This window comes from Puntigrus tetrazona, unplaced genomic scaffold (genome assembly GCF_018831695.1).
Source record: "Puntigrus tetrazona isolate hp1 unplaced genomic scaffold, ASM1883169v1 S000000223, whole genome shotgun sequence".
Classification (NCBI taxonomy): domain Eukaryota; kingdom Metazoa; phylum Chordata; class Actinopteri; order Cypriniformes; family Cyprinidae; genus Puntigrus; species Puntigrus tetrazona.
In genome coordinates this window covers 160,100-179,387 of record NW_025047891.1, presented here as the reverse complement: position 1 = coordinate 179,387, position 19,288 = coordinate 160,100, and the positions used below count along the sequence as shown (strand labels likewise).

General features: G+C 43.4%; 2 protein-coding genes across 4 annotated transcripts; one reads left to right on the top strand and one right to left on the bottom strand.

Moving 5' to 3' along the window:
- Positions 1 to 5: 5 nt before the first annotated feature.
- mrps10 (mitochondrial ribosomal protein S10) lies at positions 6 to 1,925 on the bottom strand. The gene is made up of 5 exons (XM_043230697.1): positions 1,783 to 1,925; positions 1,099 to 1,274; positions 726 to 834; positions 323 to 412; positions 6 to 244 (listed from the first exon to the last, which is right to left on the bottom strand). Exons 1-5 carry the CDS (start codon positions 1,852 to 1,854, stop codon positions 179 to 181), a joined length of 513 nt encoding a protein of 170 aa, XP_043086632.1. The 5' UTR covers positions 1,855 to 1,925; the 3' UTR covers positions 6 to 178.
- Positions 1,926 to 2,772: 847 nt separating this feature from the next.
- On the top strand, positions 2,773 to 18,957 carry tulp4a (TUB like protein 4a). 3 transcript variants are annotated; one of them, XM_043230803.1, is made up of 14 exons: positions 2,773 to 2,907; positions 3,582 to 4,221; positions 6,729 to 6,857; positions 6,933 to 7,094; positions 7,476 to 7,656; positions 7,820 to 7,927; positions 8,639 to 8,799; positions 9,550 to 9,774; positions 10,490 to 10,724; positions 10,808 to 10,952; positions 11,253 to 11,397; positions 11,884 to 11,977; positions 12,274 to 15,461; positions 15,991 to 18,957. In XM_043230803.1, the coding sequence occupies exons 2-14, from the start codon at positions 3,970 to 3,972 to the stop codon at positions 16,105 to 16,107; spliced, it is 5,142 nt and encodes a 1,713-aa protein (XP_043086738.1). In that variant the 5' UTR covers positions 2,773 to 2,907; positions 3,582 to 3,969; the 3' UTR covers positions 16,108 to 18,957. The 3 variants fall into 3 exon arrangements, with proteins under 3 accessions (XP_043086738.1, XP_043086736.1, XP_043086737.1); XM_043230801.1 differs by having other exon boundaries at positions 11,226 to 11,397; XM_043230802.1 differs by having other exon boundaries at positions 2,805 to 3,022; positions 11,226 to 11,397.
- Positions 18,958 to 19,288: the final 331 nt, after the last annotated feature.

Genomic DNA, 19,288 nt, shown 5'->3' with positions numbered 1-19,288 from the left:
CTGAATGTTGCTGAAAATCTCTTTAATGTAGATTTAACATTTTCAGACAAAACGGTAAATATTCACAAAATAAATAACAGTGAGGCAAATATTTATAAAAAAAAAAAAAAAGACTGAGAAGCGCTAGCTGAAAGAGAGGTGCGCCGAGGTTCTTTTCTCCTGTATAATAGCGGTGGGTTTAGTTCGTGTTCTTCTCGCCCCACAGCGGTCTCTCGATGTGTTCAGGGATCTTCTCTATAGCTGTCTGAACACGAGACAAGAGCGCCGTTATCCTGCAGGAAATATGATTTATCAAGCTGCTGCTGTATGGTGCTGCCGTTACCTTGGTGACCTCCATAGCAACGCCCTCCGGTAGATTACGCTGAACATACTCCAGATACACCCGAGCGCTGGAGCCGGTTACCCTGGAAACCTGAGAGTAACCATAGTATTATATATAGACTTCTTAAAACTTGTGTAACATATATATATAGATAAAAAATGACATAAAACACCATTTTTTTAAATATTAAAGCTAACTAAAAAGTAATTTAAATATAGAAAATATTTATACTTCATGAAAAGTGTCCTGTGTATGAGTTTAAAATTAAAACAAATTATATAATTACACATCAGGTTAATAATACATCAGTGACATTAAATATAATATTTATAAATAAATGCAAAAAAATCTTTGTAATGTTCAGTACGATCTCCAGGTGTGTGTGTGTGTGTGTGTGTCTCACCTCGATGCACCTGTAGTGTGTTCTCATCTCGTACTGAACCCGGTGCTTCTTGAAGATGTGAACAGACTTGAGCAGCGTGAGTCTGTCGATGTGTTTCTGTGGAGTCGACCTGAGGAGCACAAACAGAGCATTTAAACAGTCCTAAGGGTCCTTTTCTGAACGATGGATGGATCACACAATTAAAAAAAGTTAAGTACTGATGATATTTTGTGGAACAGCTTTTAGAAGTTGTATTTAAAATAATAATAAAACTAGTATTAAGTAATGGACGGTTGGACACACTTGTGTTCTTCATCCTCGCTTGAGCCAAGCACATATAAATGCTGAAGAGTGTGTGTGTGTGTGTGTGTGTGGTTCTCTGTCCTCTACTCACACACTCAGGTTCAGGCCGAGCTCTCGAGCTGCTAGAGACGCGAACGTCTCGAAGCTGTCCAGCACTGTCTGGTCGTGACCTTTGACCCGCAGCGACAGCCTCTGATAGAGAACATCCGGGTCCTGTGACCTCTGAACCTCGCTCAGAGCCTGCGAGCAGCAGCGGAGCGCAGGAGCCTGTCACACACACACACACACACACACACACACACACACACACACAGAGAGCAAGGAACACTTCAGACAACAGATGAGCATCATAAGATACAGAACAATTACTAGGGGTTTTCGGCAAGTTTCTTTTTCTTCATTTGTTTTAGAGACAAAAAGTAATGACATTTTCTTTCGTTTAAACACTCACATCTTCACAAAAGACAGGATCAATGATAATCTTAACCATTAAAAACCCCTCAGAGCCACATCTTTAAGTTCTCTTGAGGATATATTCCATTAAACGGACTTCCTTTGATTTCGGTGCAGCTTCTTAAAATCTGATCTTCCTTAGACAAATATTGGAATCTTTAATTTTTATGAAGAAGGAGGAAATCTATCCGGTTTCAGTGAGCTGATGTTAGTAAAAGAGTGAGGAAGATCACGTTATTCTGAGGTGAGTTACAGGTCTTCTCTTTTATAAATCGTGGGATATCATCATACTGTTTCCTGTCAGAGAAATTAAGTTTAGTACCGAGAGAACGCGTCCGTGGAAGACCTTTAACAGACCGCGAACGCTCCTGACGCTCGTCGTGAAGGCCGCCATGTTTTCTGCTTCGGCGCTCGGGCGGAAGCGGAAGTGACGTTCGAACAGGGGCGAGGGAAACGGCGCCTCTAGTGGAAGTGAATGGCACTGGAATTAATCTGATGAGGTTCACTGATTCTCGAAGGATGGCGTTAAAAGTTTATGAAACGAAAGCAAAGGAAGTCCGTTTTAAAGCTCCTAATGGATTATAACCTCAGGAGAACTTAGAGATGTTTCAGAACATCTTTTTTATGATTAATTGTAAATGATCCTGCCTTTTGAGGAGATTTGCATTCTTGATTATCTCCGAAATGTGAACATATATATATATATATATATATATATATATATATATATATATATATATATATATATATATATATATATATATATATATATATAGCTGTTTAAACAAAGTAATTGTATTATTTGGCGTAGTCTGGAAACATAAAACACGATTTATCAAATAACATAATTGCTATTTTCTGCATATTTCACAAACTATTACTTTTTACATTATTTTTTACTCAAATGAAGAAAAATAATGCCTTAAAACTCTAATGTAATAGAAAATCGTAAACTTGCTGAAAACAGTGTTTCTCCCCTCATCTTCGCTTATGTTAAGATGCTTGTTTTCTGATGTCGTAATTTATTATTTCCGAGTTTTATCATTTATGTGTCATTTTATGACTTTTCAAATTTATTTATTTATTGTTGTTCTTGCGTGCTTTCGGCGCTGTTTTATATTGGTGAATGTTAAAAGAAGACGCATAAACGCAAGCAGTATCGTTTATTGTTCGATCGTGCCGTTTTAAAGTATAACGCACAGTGTGTTTAACACTGTCCCCGTGTCTTTTTCCACGAATATTTATTTGATTCCCCCTCACTGTAATGGTTTCGTCTCAGTGCTGTATTATCGTGAAGGCGCGTGCACGTTCGGCTCTATCTATATCTATGTGATCATATGGTGGTCACGTGACTCGCGCAGCGGCCCAGACAGCATCAGGAGCGGAGACAGCAGCGCTAACAACACACTCATCTGACACACACTCTCTCACACACACACACTCACAGGTAAAGAGCAGCACCGACTCGCTCGGGCTTCGGTGTCATCCGTGGACCGGTTCCGTGCCTCTAACGCGTCCTGTTCTGGCGTTTTAACGCGGGAAAGCGGCGAGGAGCGCGGGAAGTGAGTGTAGCTGCGGAGCTAACAAAAGCCTCAGACTCTCAAACGAAGCCAAGACGCTTTTCTGAACGATACCACACTCGAGACGGTGACGCTTCATTACACCGATGCTCTGGACAACTTAGACGTGAAGGTTTTATCTAGCATCTCCGCGTCTGTTAATCTGATAATCGCATCCGAGTTTCAGATTCTCGGGAATTCTGTATTTGTACGGAATCGTTCATATCTGTTTCTCAAAACGCGGTTGTTATCGTCGTAGCTGTCATAAAAACGGATAGAATCGTGAGTTGTCGGTATCCAGGGCTCAGACTAACGCTTTAGGTGACGGATCGCTTTGTTGTAGACGTTACTAGACATCACGGTGAACATTTTATCGTTCGTTTCGTGAACGTTACCTCGGGGAAACACAGAGGCAAAACGGTCATTTAACGCGCCGTTTGTTCTCAAGTGATACTGTTTCCGGTAACGTCGCCTCAGAAACGAACGTGTGCGTTCGACCGTTTTAACGTTTGCGCGTTCAGAAACATTAATTGTTTATGTTCTGCCTTTTGTCCTCTTAAAGGAATCCCCGACGCTGATTGGCCGACGGCTCCCCCGGAGCGATGACGTCACGGGCGGAGCGCAGGAGCAGCTGACGCGCAGGAGAACCCCGCGCGTGCGTCCGCCGCCATGAGCACGCGCACAGGAGCGTTCCGTCCGTCGATGACGTCACCCCCCAGGAGCGACGACGTCATGAGGGGGCTGCTTCGCCCTGGAGAAAGTTTTCTGTGACTCCGTCCCTGAGATTTCCCGGAAAAGGCGCGCGACTTGGTTTATGTTGCTAGTTTTATGCAGTACTTTTGGGCGGGGAGTGTTTGTGAAGCAGCGGCCGCTCTCACCCGGACCCTAAGGACCCGCCGGAGAGCCCGGTGACTCTGTGGATTTGCGCGAGTGCGCTCGTAGCAGCAGGCATGTTCGCGGCGGTGGAGCTCGGGCCCGTCCTCTGCAGCGACTCCAACATCCTGTGTCTGTCCTGGAAGGGCCGAGTGCCCCGCAGTGAGAAGGAGAAGCCCGTGTGCAGGAGGCGCTGCTACGAGGAGGGCTGGCTGGCCACGGGGAACGGCCGAGGGGTCGTGGGGGTCACCTTCACCTCCAGCCACTGCCGGAGAGACCGGCCCACCCCGCAGAGAATCAACTTCAACCTGAGGGGCCACAACAGTGAGGTGAGCGCACGCCGAGGAGCGGCCCCTGAACGCCGCTGAGCTGCTTGTAAACGGCCCTGGAGCACAAAACCAGTCCGTTTGTTGAAAGGGAGGTTTGTGGATCGTCTGAAAGCTGAGGGTGCAAAAAAACCCCTGAAAATTTGAGAAAATCGCCTTTTGAAGTTGTCCAAGTGAAGTTCTTAGCGGTGTACTCTACTAGTTTACTTCACATCCCTGTGATCTGGAACATGTGCAGTGTGTTATTGTCTGTGCTCCAGGAACACGTCAGTCGATGCCTTGTGGGTATACTTTGTTTTGCATCAAGAATATTTAAAATAAATCAAATAATAAATTAATAATAAAACAAATAATTTGCATTAATAATGCATTTAAAGCTATTTAAGGCATTTAATGATATCTTTCAAATTTGATTCAGGTGTTTACTTTTGCATACTTGGTTGCATTTAAAAAAAAAATTGCACCGTAATTGTGTGTTTAAAAGGGGCAAGGAAAAATTCATTTTGAAATCGTGATTTCGAGGGCCGTGTACATCGATCACTTCCTCACTGGTTAATTTCTTGTGAATAATTGTTTTTAATTTTAAGTTTTGCTCGGTTCTAAAATGAATGTATCAAAAAGGCGAGGGGAAGAATGCATCTTCACTTTCAAATTAGTTCCATCTGCTTCTACAGTTGTGCAAAGCTCACTCATATCTTCTGTGAATATTTATTTTTTTGCTCTGCTCTTAAATCTCAAAGAAACGGCTGGATGTGCTTCAGGTATCCAGATCTGTCAGGTTATGAGAACACGCCCTCGTTAGCGGAACGTCTCCTCGCTAACGAAGAGAACCTGCTCATTTATCCTGAGCTGAGATGTCGGCCCGCGCCGCTCACTTCTGTCTAATTCTTGATCTTCTGGAGGATCTCAGCGTTTAATCTAAAGCTTCGAGGAGAGTAATAAGACACTACAGAGAGATGTGTGTGCTTGTGTGTTCTCCAGCGAGTGTCCATCACACGTGAAGAGAGCAGAAAATAGACGGGATAAAAATACACACGTCTGTAATCTGTGCTCCGCTGGGATTCTTAACCTTGTTGCATCTTTAAAGCGTCTCGTCATCAGCTTCTGATATAAAACCATTCAGACGGCTGCTCACACACACACACACACACACACACTCTCTCTTTCATATATTATCAGTAAAGTGAGGCCAGAAATAGTAGTTAGGGAGAAATGTTACCTAGTTTAGTCTGCAGCTCATGGAAGGCACACTGTGTTTTATCTGTGCGTGAGGATTTAGAGCCGTCCCAAACTGCTGGTGAAGAGCATCTTAAACTGATCTTAGATCACTGCAGAAAGTCTCAAAGCGGCATTACATGTCACATATCTTCCTCAGTGTTCTTGTTGTTTTCTGGAGGTGATGACTAGAGAAACAAAGTGAAGCCGAACAAGGTTTTATGCTTAAAATAAGTCAATCCCTGTTAAATTAAGTTCATTTTTTACCCAAATTTGTTTTAAAAAGGTCTAACTTTCATAAACACTGTTAAAAACTACATTAAAAAATAAATAAATAGCTAGAGCTTGTTTTAAAGTCGCACAGAAAAGGCCAAGGATAAATATATTTTAATCGCTTCTTTAAAAACTAGGAGTGAAACACTAAGAATGTGTCAGAAAACAGAAACGGTGAAGGGTCAGAGATGCTTTAGTTTGTGGATCCGTCCTCTGTGCTTCATTTAGCAGATGTCTGCAGACACACACGTTCTGTGGGAGAGATCAGTGTTTCAGTGTCTCAGCACGTGTCCAGCTCGTGTCCAGCACACGTCTGCTGTCGGAGGATGAGTGGACGGTTAAGGGCTCTCTCTGTGGCTTTGGCTTTCTGCTGTAATCCTGCATTTGGTCAGATCTTCAGTCTGATCTTGTTGTGACTTCTTAATATAGAGCTGTGTGTGTGTGTGTGTGTGTGTGTGTGTGTGCGTCTGCACGTCTGCACGAGGAGCGGTGTGTGTCTGTGTAGACAACAACTTACAAGTGTACTTCTACCTTTAATTATTGATCATGTGATTCCCTTCCCTTCATGATGCCTTTTTATAATTATATTTTTATGCTATTTTCTTGGTTCAGAAATATCTAAATAAATTTGCTCAGATATACAAAAATAAGCTGGGTACAATACATTTGGATAAAATAATTCAATTTTTTTTACATGAATTTATATATATATATATATATATATATATATATATATATATATATATATATATATATATATATATATATATATATAATAATAACAATTATTTTCTTTTTGGCTTGATACTACATACACTATCTAGACTTGCTTGACACACACAGCACACTTTTCAGGGGAATGAGCTTCATAAAAACAGGTTGAACCGAGAGAAGCAGCAATATTGTACTGTATGTGGAAAATAATATCTTGTGAATGTTAAGTGGCGTAAACATTACACCAAATACACACATAGCGACATCCCTTCTGAAGCGCTTCTTCAGCTCTGCTTCCTGTTCTTCAGGTGGTGTTGGTGAGATGGAACGAACCCTTCCAGAAGCTGGCCACCTGCGACACGGACGGCGGGATCTTCGTCTGGATTCAGTACGAGGGCCGCTGGTCGGTCGAGCTGGTCAATGACCGAGGAGCTCAGGTGAGACGCCCCGAAGCTCTGTCACAGCAGAAGTCATCGAGCGCTGGCTCTGTTTAACACGCCGTACCTGTGCAGGTGAGCGACTTCACCTGGTCCCACGACGGCATGCAGGCGCTGATCTCGTACCGCGACGGCTTCGTCCTCGTGGGATCGGTCAGCGGTCAGAGACACTGGTCCTCCGAGATCAACCTGGAGAGTCAGATCACCTGCGGGATCTGGACCCCTGATGACCAGCAGGTGACCCCGCGCTCGTCCACGGCCTTCTCCGTTCAATGCAGTTCAATTTAACAAAAGTTGATTTAAGTTAAAGTTTCATACAGTAACTCAGTGGTAGGTGTTTAAAGGAAAATGTTAATAACTACAGAAATAGGCTTATTTATAATTAAAAGCTCTGCATTATAAATGAAATCTTATATTATTGGTATTTTGGCTATGCAATAAATTGATTTATCCTATAAGCAAAATCCAGAATCAGTCAAATCACGTATAATCACATTTCTAAACGCATGCACCGTGTAAACCAGTATTTAGCGTCAAGCGCGGCGTGTGCTCCGGAGCGTGATGGGTCAGTGCTGGTTTTATCAGCGCGGGTCTGAAGCAGGCCGTTCTGTGTCTCAGGTGTTGTTTGGGACGGCGGATGGTCAGGTGATCGTCATGGACTGTCACGGCCGGATGCTGGCTCATATCTTGCTGCACGAGGCCGAGGGCATCTCCAGCATGGCCTGGAACTATCCTAACTTCCTGGTGGAGGACAGCAGCGAGAGCGACACGGACTCGGACGACTGCACGCCTCTGCAGGGTAACTCTCAGGCGTCTAAATCTAAATATAACCAGCAGACGCATCAAGCTAGTGTTAAAGACCTTCTTTGCTGTTGATTGTGTTATAAATAGGAATAGAATTAGAATAAATAAAGCGCACAAATCAACACAAAGTGACCGTTCCCGCTCTTCCTGTTTCTCAGTGCACAGTCTGAAGCCGCTGCTGACCGTCTGCTTCACGTCTGGAGACGTCAGTCTGATGAATAACTACGATGACCTCTCACCCACGTTAATACGCACCGGCCTCAAAGGTTCCTCCTCACCGGCTCTGTTTCTGGCTCCTTACGGGGTTATTAAAAGGGCTCAGCGGATGCAAAATTCACTTTTTACATGTGGTTTGAACTGAAATGCGTGTGATGCACGACCACCCTTTAATGATAAAAATAAACCGTGCTCTTTGATTTTTATTTTTAATTCTGATAAACCCCTTTCTCAAGACGCTCTCAGACTCTTGGCTGTGGGTCTGTCCTCCCAAGACTGATTTAACTTTCAACGCTTTGAACAGAGATGTTTCTGACACGAGTTATGTAGAATACTAACATACTACTAAGTGTGTTATAGACCCCAAAGAATCATGGGAACTTGTGGAAAACAGGCATCCGATGACCCCTTAATCACTGCAGTCATTTGGTGTCAGTCGTTCTGAATTATTGGTTGATCTCTTGTGAATATAGGTTATTTTTATTTTTGCATACATTTTACTTGGTTTAATCATTATCAAATAACTGACTAGATAGGCTTATAAAACTTTGATTTCAAAACTGAAAAATCAATTTTCGCTTGATTCCAAAACATCAGAAGCTGTGATAACACTCTCATTCAAATCTCATATTATGTTCATAAAACACATTTTAACCGAATGAGACCTCAGAAACACACAGACTGGGATCTATTGCACTGCAGGATTTCAGAGAACGGGTCTTTTGGGTTTCCATATCTGAGCTGTGCCGTGTGTTCATCAGATGTGGTGGTGCAGTGGTGCTCTCAGGGCGACCTGCTGGCTGTGGCTGGGATGGAGAGACTCGTGATGACCTCTGACCCCTCCCAGGCCCCCCGGAACGCCATTGTGAAGTTTTACAATGTGTGCGGCGAGCACATTTACTCACTGGAGACACCTGCTCAGGTGAGTCTTTATAAACAGACGCAAACTACTGATTAAAACACGTTTATTAAGGAATGAAAAATATGAAGTGAGTTAATGCTTAACCAAAACACATGTGAAACTTGTTTTCTCTTTCAAATGGGTCTGTTTTTGATGGATATTTTTAATGATCTACTTATGTACTGATTTATTGTTCTCTTTCTTTTAACCTTAAATTTTTTTTTCTTACGTATTCCTTTTTGTCTTAAGTATTTAATCTTTATAAAACCTTGCTAAATGTACAGTAACACATTATTCAAAGCCAATTGCAAATGAAGACATGACTCTGAGCTAGCTTAACACAGTACAGGTAGCACGTCTATTATTATATAATAAAAAGAAAACATGATAGAAAAATAATACTGTAAGGTGGGGTTAGAGGCTTATTGTAATTGCATAATAAATAAAAAAAAAGCAAATAGATGGAATGCAAACAAATAGAGAAGTAGTATTATTATAATTTTTTTTTTTAATGAATAAAGCTCAAGTCTAAGTATTTGTCGTTTGTTTTTTTTAATAAAAATAAAGCCGGAAGAGATGTGTTTTTAGCCGTTTCTTGAAGATGGTTAAGGATTGAGTTGGGCAGGTCCATCAGGAGAGAACTATCATCATAAAAGTCTGTGAAAGTGCTTCTGGGCCTCTTTATGATGAACAATGACGTGATGCAGTGAGGTGAAGGTGTGAGGGGTGTCCCGGGTGTGCTCTGACCGATCCGACGCCGCTGTGTTTCAGAGGCCCATCAGCACACTCTGCTGGGGTCACCGGGACTCGCGTCTGTTCCTGGCCAGCGGCCCGGCGCTCTACGTGCTCCGGATCGAGCATCGCGTCGCTAGCCTCCAGCTGCTGTGTCGTCAGGTCATCGCCGGAGCGCTTCACGAGGAGAAGGACGTGGCCAAGCTCAGCATGCCCTCTCGCCTCGGCACTTACGTGTCTTCTGCCTTCGCCTCCACCATCAAGGTAGAAAACACTTCACAGAGGTCACCGCGTGATTCGGTCTGTAGAAACACGTTTAGAGTGATCGCAGTATTCAAGACACGTTTATATCATTACATACAGTTAGTTACATTACATACATTTCACTTCAAACGAACGGCTCATTAACGGTGACTTGCTGCCACCTACTGGATGTTTTGATTTCACATTTAAAGTATATTTTTATTATTAAAATACTTCAGTATTCAGCATTTTACGTTTACTATATCCATTGTAACTGCAGCTTAAAGCATTCACTGAATTAAACTGTGTCTAAAACACACCTAAACACCTCTTCACTCCGCATTGCAAACTAAAAAATACTGATTTAGTTTACTTGGTAATTAACAGCACAAATGTCCCATTATTCTAAATGACCGATTAAATGTAAGATTAAATGAGAGAAATGATTTTATAAAGATAAAAATGCCTGCTGAAAAGGTAATAGACTGCTTAATAAACCTGAACTGAACATTCCTTCACTGCTGTGAACTGACCAGCACAGAGAATATGAAGACTATCACAAACTCTAGGAGTAGCAGCACAAAAACACATCAGCACTAAAATCCCTAAAAGTCTTTGGTCTATATTGCACCTCTTTGTTCTGTCCGTGGATCCTGTTTCGTGCTGGTTGATCAGTCGTAATACTGCTCCTCTTCTGCCATCTTTCTGTGTTTCTAACACGCTGTCCTCTCTTCAGCCACCCATCCCGGATCCCAACAACATGAGGGACTTTGTTAGTTATCCGACATCAGGTAACGAGCGCCTGCACTGCACCATGAAGAGGACGGAGGATAACCCCGAGGTCGGCGGCCCCTGCTACACCCTGTACCTGGAGTATCTGGGGGGACTCGTGCCGATTCTCAAAGGCCGTAGGATCAGCAAGCTTCGCCCTGAATTTGTCATCATGGACCCAAAGACGGACGGGAAAACAGGTGGGTTTGTACGAGTGACGTTTGGGGGATGAAATACCACGCTGGTTTAGCTCCTCGACGGCTCAAATTGTTTCTCATCACAGATGAAGTCTATGGAAACAGCTTCATCCCCTCCATGATTGACAGCTGCAACTGCTCAGACTCTAGTGACATTGAGCTCAACGACGATTGGGTCGGAAAGAAATCGCCAAAGATCTCCAGAGGGAGCAAGTCTCCCAAACTTCCCAGGTACTGCGTGTTTGGGATTTTTAGTGGCATGATTAGACTCTTTGTTAAAGTGGATGTGTGTTTATAATTTACTGTACAAAAATATCTCTTGTGTATCCCTTTTTAACCTGATAAATGACAAGGAATTAATCATGCAATGCTTTTGTAAAAAGAGTTCACTTTGGGAGCGTGAAACGTACGATTCCTTCAGTTCTGAAGACATGTTTTTTGTTTTTTTTTTAACTCTGCAAACTCACCTTGAACTCTTTTCTTCGTTTGCTACCTTCTCTGTAGAGACTTAGTGTGTCCCTTTACCAACAGGATTAATATAGATCCCCGTAAGTCCCCCAAGCTCTCTCGCACCGCGCAGGAGATATCGCGATCGCCTCGGCTGCCCATTCGTAAGCCCTCCATCGGCTCTCCGAGTCTGACTCGGCGGGAGTTTCCTCTCGACGACATCACACAGGTACTCACTAAACAGTGTACAGTTTGAGACCCTGGACCAAAAACCAGTCAGAGGTGAAAATAGATGAAAGCTGAACAAATGATCTTTCCATTCATGTATGATTTGTTGAGATAAACCTGGAATCTGAGGGAGAATTAACTTCGTAGCAATGCATATTACTAATCAAAATATTTACAGTAGAAAATGTACTGAATATCTTCATGGAACGTGATCTTTACTTAAAGTTGCCATAGAATGGAAAACTATTTACCTCAGCAGAGTTAAATATGTCGATATCAGAGAACAGTTTAAAATATTGTATCAGTGCATTCTGTGGCACCTTTAATATCATGTATATGATTTTGGGCATTAAAAAAAAATATATATATATATACCTGTGTTGCTTATGACCGATTTTGTGCTTCAGGAACGCATTTGTAAAAACGTCTATGTGTGAACTCACAGAATGTTTGCCTCTTATAAAAATGTGTCTCTTTTGTATTTTAGCACAATTATCTTGCGCAAGTTACATCTAACATATGGGGAACAAAGTTCAAAATTGTGGGGCTTGCAGCATTTTTGCCAACAAATCTCGGAGCAGGTATTTTATTTATTTATTTGTAGTGCTGGGCAACGATTCATCGCATCTGTGTGTGTACTGCGTACATTTAGTATGCATATATGAAGACATACAACATATTTGTAAAATATATTTACTTGTAAATACTAGTATTCATATAATTTATATTATTAATGTATTTAGTAAATTAAAAAAAATCTTAAATGTATACTTGTGTGTCTTTATACATGCATAATACACAAATGTATATGTATTTATCTATTAATACATTCATTTATGCATCCCATGTTTTCTAATATACATTACCCTCTCTCCAGTTATCTACAAGACCAGTTTACTTCACCTCCAGCCCAGACAGATGACCATCTACCTCCCTGAGGTGAGGAAGATCTCAGTGGAATACATTAACTTGCCTATGTTTAGTCCTAATGTCTTCAGTGAGGATGAGGATGACCTGCCTGTCACAGGAGCATCAGGAATCACTGATGATAATCCACCTTGCACTGTCAACATACCCATTGCCCCCATACACAGCCCCGCACAAGCCATGTCCCCCACCCAGAGCATCGGCCTTGTCCAGTCCCTGCTAGCCAATCAGAACGTCCAGCTGGATGTGTTGTCCAGTCCAACATCGACTGTGGCACCACCTGGGGTGTCCGAGCAAGGACAGCAGGACTCTGTGCTCACGGCTCAGTACTCCGTTCCTGCCAGGTATTCTAGTCCTGGACAGGTAATCTTTGGAGGTATGGAGGTCGGTCGGATTTTAGTTGCGCAATCCCAACAACAACAACAGCAGCAACAACAACAGCAGCAGCAGCTGCAACAACATTATCAACAGCAGCAGCAGCAGCAGCTCCAGCAACAGCTTCAGCAGTATCAGTTGCAGCAGCAGCAGTTGTTACAGCATCAGCACATGCAGCAGCAGCAGCAGCAACACATGCAGCAACAGATCCAGCAGATGCAGCAGCAACAGCAAATGCAACAGCAGCTTCAGCATCAAATCCAACAGCAGCATCTGCAAATGCAACTGCAGCTGCAGCATCAGCAAATGCAGCAGCAGTTGCAGCAGCAGCAGCATCCGATCCAGATCCCTGTTCCCGCTTTGCCCTCAGGTCCACCGCCATGCCCGGTCATTCAGCTCACGCAGAGCCCCGTCCCGGATGTTCCCCCGACAGCAGAGCACGGAGCGGAGCATGACCTCCTGCTTAAAATTAAAACGACTCGCTCTGCCCCACAACTGGCTGAGGGTGACGCGGTGGTTTTTACTGCCCCTCTCGAGATTAGTAAGATGAATCCTCCACCTCCTTACCCGGGCACAGTTTCCGCTGCCACGGCGGCAGTTTCCGCTGCTGTTTCTACGAGTTGCACCTCGGGAGGCAGCTCCAGCACTACATCCTCAGGGGAAGCCTGTGTAAAGAAAGGGGACCTGACCCTGTATCCACCTGCTGCCCAGGCAGCGCAGTACCCGACGCCGCTGGGCTACGAACGCATCACCACATTTGACAGCAGCGGAAATGTGGAGGAGGTATGCCGTCCCCGCACCAGACTTGTTTGCAACCAGAACGTTTACACACTTCAGGGCCCGGGAAGCTCTGCCACCCTCAGGGTCTCATCATCTTCTTCTGCTGTTGAGGGGAAGAAGGTGCAGTTGCCCTATGCCTCAGCCACATTGAACCGTCTCACTGTGCCAAGGTACTCTATACCAAGTGGGGACCCACCCCCTTACCCTGATGCAGCCAATCAGGGCGGAGCGGGGCGGAGCCCAGGCCAGAGATTGGACAGCAGCTTGATTCACGCTACCTTGAGGCGGAATAGTCGGGAAGCTGCACTGAAGGTTTCTCAGATCCTGGATCCCCAAAGAACCCTGCCCTCCAAGGCCAAAGCCAGTGCTTTGTCTGCCTCCTACCAGCCGAGAGGGCCGACAGCTCTTTACACGTGCAGTCAGTGCAGTAGTAACGGTGGGAGTAACGCCAGCAATGGCAGTAACGGTATAGCTGGGGGGACAATAATTAGGCAAGATTTCCCACCGACCGGAGGTGGTGCACCTCACAGCACTGTAATAGTGCACTCAAACAGTGCCTCGCCGCTGCCTTCCCAATCTTCCTACAGCCTACTCAGCATGGATGGCACCGGTGGAGTGTCTAGTGCAGGTGGAAACAGGGAAAGGGCTGACTATATCAACTCTGCCTTTACAGAGGACGAGGCTTTAAATCAGTCTCTGAGGCAGATGGCTCTTAATACGGAGGTTGTGAGTTTGACAGTCAAGCGGCCGCCACCGTATCAATGGGATCCATCTGCTACAGAAGAGATCTGGGTTCCCCAAGAGCGTACGATGACTCTGCCCACCTCTGTACCTCCTGCATCCCACAAACCTCCTCCACTCATCCTCAGCCCTGCACAGCATCTGGACGTCTCCCGTCTTCCGTTTGTCCTCTCGCCGAAATCTCCGACGAGTCCTAACGCTGCAACTTTTCAACTGGCGGGAGCTTACCAGATTGCTCTGCCCTATCCACCAAGTGCGGCCTACAGCGGCTCCGTGCAAGCTTCTCCACGCCCCACCTCTCCCAAAGAGGTGGTTACTCCTCTTCCCTTTTCCCAGCAGGACCAAGCTGTGGTCTTGCCACCCGGTTATTCTCCCAGTCTTGCTTGCTGCCCTCTCCCACCAATGTACCCTGGGACAGCTTCTTGTTCGAATCTGCCTGTGACCCCCATTCCGCTTCATCCGTGGGGTTCTTATAATCCCTGTCCACCCATGCCAAGTCCGTCGGGTCCTGCTCCATCCCTTCCACCAAAGACCTCACACTTGCTGGATAAGCCTGTTCTTTCTCCTCCCCCTCAACCACCTCCTCTGCCTACGCCTCCTCCAGACCTCCAGAGTCCCCCAGAATCCATCGCCGAGGCTGGGGAAAATTTTCAAGAGGTGCTCTCGCTCAATGAAAGTCCGGTTCCTCAAAGAGCAGATAGGTTTGGCAAGAAGAACCGCAAGCGCTTGGACAACAGTCGAGCAGAGGAAGCAAATGTTCCGGCGATCACAGAAGGAGCCAACAAGTCTAAAAAAGAGGGCCGTGCCCTCGGTGACTTCAACTCCCTCATCTCCAGTCCAAGGTTAGGCAGTCGAGACAAAAAGAAGCCGAAAGGCCAGAAAGAGCAGCTGAAAGCCAAAAAGCTAAGCAAGGCCACCACTAATGAGTTCCAGGACAGCTCCGAGAGCGAGCCGGAGCTCTTCATCAGCGGCGACGAACTGATGAACCAAAGCCAGAGCGGTAAAAAGAGCTGGAAAGCAAAAAGGAACTTGCGGGCGGGAGGCTGCGAGCTGGACGAAATCAAGTGCCGAAAGGCTAACGAGAAAGAAGACCGTGGCCTCGGCAGCCAAGGGTTCGTCTACATCATGGCCAACAAACAGCCTCTTTGGAACGAAGCCACGCAGGTCTACCAGCTGGATTTTGGAGGAAGAGTCACGCAGGAATCGGCAAAGAACTTCCAGATTGAGCTCGAGGGGAGACAGGTACGCAAGAAGCTTTAGATTAGGTCCAGTCCTGTTCCTGGAGGGCCGTTCTCTTGCAGTGTGACGCTCCAACAAGGGCTGTCCATGACTAAAGAATTCTCTGGACGACTAGTTGTTCAATTTAAGTGTTAGTCGACTAATCGCACGTTTGTTAATGAACCATTTGAATCATAATAATGATCTATGTGTTGTTAAAAGCGCTATATAAATAAAAATGATTGATTGATTGATTGATCTTTTAGTTGTCTACATAGCTTAAGCGCTCAAGTGTAACTGGATAACTTAATTGATTTAGGGTTTGTTTCGTACAGAAAATCGTATCATGAAATCAAAATCACGAGTTAAGTGAATCGTTACATCCTAGCTCGGAGTCCGATTAAACAAAGGCAAACTGGAAGGTTGAGGCCAGTTGGAGCTGAACTCTGCAGAACAGTGGCCCTCTAAGACCGAGTTTCCCTGCTTGAGAAGTTATTTCTGCTGGTCACAATTTTCCTGCTTTCTAACTCATAACCCGTTTCATTCTGTGTAGGTGATGCAGTTCGGAAGGATTGATGGAAATGCATACATCCTGGACTTTCAGTACCCCTTTTCAGCTGTGCAAGCTTTTGCTGTAGCACTTGCTAATGTCACCCAGCGCCTCAAGTGATCCACTGGGCTTGAACATTTTAGCCAATTCTTTCCTCGCTCTCTCTCTTGTTCCTTTAGAATTTTTCCCAGTTTAAGATGCAGTACTAATACTTGAAAACTACATCTGGGAAGCCACATTTTCCGAGTGTTAGAGGTACTACTGGGCACTGAAATCAATTGCTGTACAACATACTGTCATTACTAATTTTTTCTTTTTTTTTTTTTTTTTTTTTTTTTGCATAAGATACTAATGTTTGTCACACTTTGAGGATGTAAAATCCAACTCACTTCCAGGGACTTTACCCTTGGAGTTCAATAGCTGGCATCTGGTTAGATGCTTTTGGCTTGCAGTCATAAAGTGTATTTTATTAAGAGATAGTTAGACTGAATATACAGTCTGTAGCTGTACGCTCTAGGTATTTCTATTAGGATGGACTTGCTTCGGCAGACCGAATAAGCTCAACGGTGAAACCATTGATGCTGTATTCATTAGCGTTCTAGATGTTTTTAGTGATGAATTCCTCTTGAATGTTTGTTTGTTCATCCACACTTTTTTTTTTTTTTTTTATTCGTACTGCCCTGCATGTGTCATTTTATAGTGGGTCAGTGACGTATACAGATTTTCGACAAGCGAATTTGAGATGTTTCAAATACAAAAAAAATCTATTGCAATTGTTAAAAAATTAAGAATGTTTCATTAGGGTATTTTAGTGATTTTTGATTGTTTTTTTGTCATCTTGGTGAACTGGTCATAGCTTCAAAAAGTGGTGCAACCATGATTTATCTTAAAATGAATCAATTTCCTTAATATGCATCGTTTTTTAAATGTGTTTTCTGTAATTAAAGTGTTTAGAAACAAGGTATTTACAGTGAGTTTTTGCAAATAATTCTAATATTTTTGGTCAAAAAAATTATCGAATTGAAATGTTTATAAAAACTCAGATTACTTTGATTCTAAACACTTAAATTCTGCATGTTAAAGTTTTTTTTTAACTGGCTGTCAAACAACTAATCACGATTATTCGCTTCCAAAAAAAAGGTTTTGTTTAAATGAGTACTTTTTATATTCATGCATATATAAATGCAAACATTGTATATATGTGTGTACGTCTAAGAAAAATAGACTGTTTATATATTGACTATATATATATATATATATATATATATATATATATATATATATATATATATATATATATATATATATATATATATATATATATATATATATATATAGAAATGTATATACATGTAAATATATTCAAAATATGTACACAGCACACGTACATATAGTACGTCAATGGACCTTTATGTTGAATGCGTTTAATCTCTGGACGTTAATTAAAGGAAATCACGGTTGCACCACTTTCCCTTCATTAAAATACTTAATAAACCTTTATCTGAATTAATGTGCACACAGCGTTCTTAATGTCTGAACAGTTGCAATAGATGATATTTTTGTATTTGTCCCAAATCCTTACACGTCATTGGCTTCTTTAGAAAGCAACCTTTTTACTGTCTTCCTGGTTGGGTTTCTTTCCTGCGGCGAAACAGGAAGTGATGTGCCAATCAGGCCCCCCCTCCCTCCCGAATCTGAAGTGACTGCCCCCTGCTGACGCTTCTGTGAAGTGATTTTGTGTAATGGCTCTCAAGCCACATTTAATCCACCTGGACGTGTGCAGACAGGAGATATTTTTCTACCGCTCTTTCACACCTCTGCTTATTCGTCTGCTTCTCGAGGGAGCTCCGCGGTGGGCTCTCTGTGAACGGAGCAGCACGCCCCGTGTTTTCTTCTCATTATATTTTAATGTCGGTAGAGCGAGCGAGCGATACAGAAGAGAGCAGCAGTGGTCATTGCGTTTGGTTTTTTAGTGTTTTCGGAAGAGTTCCATCGCGGCATAAAAGTGCGTCGTGCGTTTATGTGCATGTGTCCGTCTTCTGTCTTTCGTGAAGAGTGATCCGAACACAAGTGCTGTTTTGTTTCGTGTGATGAGAATCCTCCGATGGTGAATTGAGAAAAAGTAGTCGATGTTTGTAACGGAAGAGTTTATTTATTTATTTATGTCTTGTTTGTGCAATATTGTCAAGACTAATGCTTTCTTCACCGTCGGCTTTCTCGAGGCGCGTATGCCGTTTAATCAGCGTTCGTGAGCGTTATCCATGTGCAAGCGGTTCTCGGGCTCGCCGTGGTGTGTATATACCGTAGACGGCGCGCCGGCGGGGTTTGGTGTTGGTGATTTGTGTTTTTGTGAGATTTTTGACGTTCTCACCGCTACATCCGCTGAGATCCGAGCGTCTTTATTGGACTTTATGGTGCAGTTATTATTTGAAATGTGCTTGGTATTGGTAGGACTAGGACAGTGCTTCGGAGGCGGAGAAACGTGACTTTGGTGAACGAATGTGTGTATTGGACGGTACAAAGGCATGCTGGGTAAACGATGTGGCTTGTTTTGTAAAGAACGTGTTTGTTTTAGAAGAGGCGAGCATGGAGCGGCTTTGGAGTTGAAGACGCACGTCACGGCTCGCTGTAATTGCAACACTTTTTAGATTTGCGTTTGCTTTGGTCCATTCTGTCTGCACCCATGATGCCGTCTGGTTTTGAGGTGACTGCTTGGCAGGAGAGTTAGGACTCGTTTAGATCTCTTTATTTGCTCTATACTGTATATTGAAGGGAACCTCACGCTTTGCCAGTTCCCTGTTTTTTGACTCTTGTTTTGTAAACAGACTCTGGGGTCGGGGTCAGGCGAAACTAACTTGAAGCCTATGCACTAGGGTTTGCATTGTACTGTAACGAACAGTTTTGTTGTTCCTCAGAAGCTGAATTGTGTCCTTTGTCGGTGTGTAGCCCAATAAAAGTGTACAGGTCGAACACTCTCTCCTCGATTCTTATCAGATTCATGCACGCTTTTATCAGTGACATAAAAGCATCAAACGAAGAGAGATGTTAATGTGTGTTTCTTTGAAGTGATGATTAAATACGGTAGTCATTCAAGACCACTGCATATATATATATATATATATATATATATATATCTCTCTCAAAGCAGCATGGTATTACGGTTGCTTCACCGTGATTCGACCGCAGTACTTTTAGTATTAGATGCATTAAAAGCTTCTCTGAAAGCCTACATTCAGATTTCTTCTCATGTTATGATTTTTTGTCAAGTGACCTTTATATAGTGCTTTGTCATACAGATTTC

Coding starts and splice junctions, on each gene's coding strand:
- mrps10 (XM_043230697.1), bottom strand. CDS start 1,854: ATGGCGGCCTTCACGACGAGCGTCAGGAGCGTTCGCGGTCTGTTAAAG. Junction 1,275..1,782: donor TCCACGGACGCGTTCTCTCG/GTACTAAACTTA, acceptor TGTGTGTGACAG/GCTCCTGCGCTCCGCTGCTG. Junction 413..725: donor CACACTACAGGTGCATCGAG/GTGAGACACACA, acceptor GGTTACTCTCAG/GTTTCCAGGGTAACCGGCTC.
- tulp4a (XM_043230801.1), top strand. CDS start 3,970: ATGTTCGCGGCGGTGGAGCTCGGGCCCGTCCTCTGCAGCGACTCCAAC. Junction 7,657..7,819: donor CGACTGCACGCCTCTGCAGG/GTAACTCTCAGG, acceptor CCTGTTTCTCAG/TGCACAGTCTGAAGCCGCTG. Junction 10,953..11,225: donor AAGTCTCCCAAACTTCCCAG/GTACTGCGTGTT, acceptor CCTTCTCTGTAG/AGACTTAGTGTGTCCCTTTA.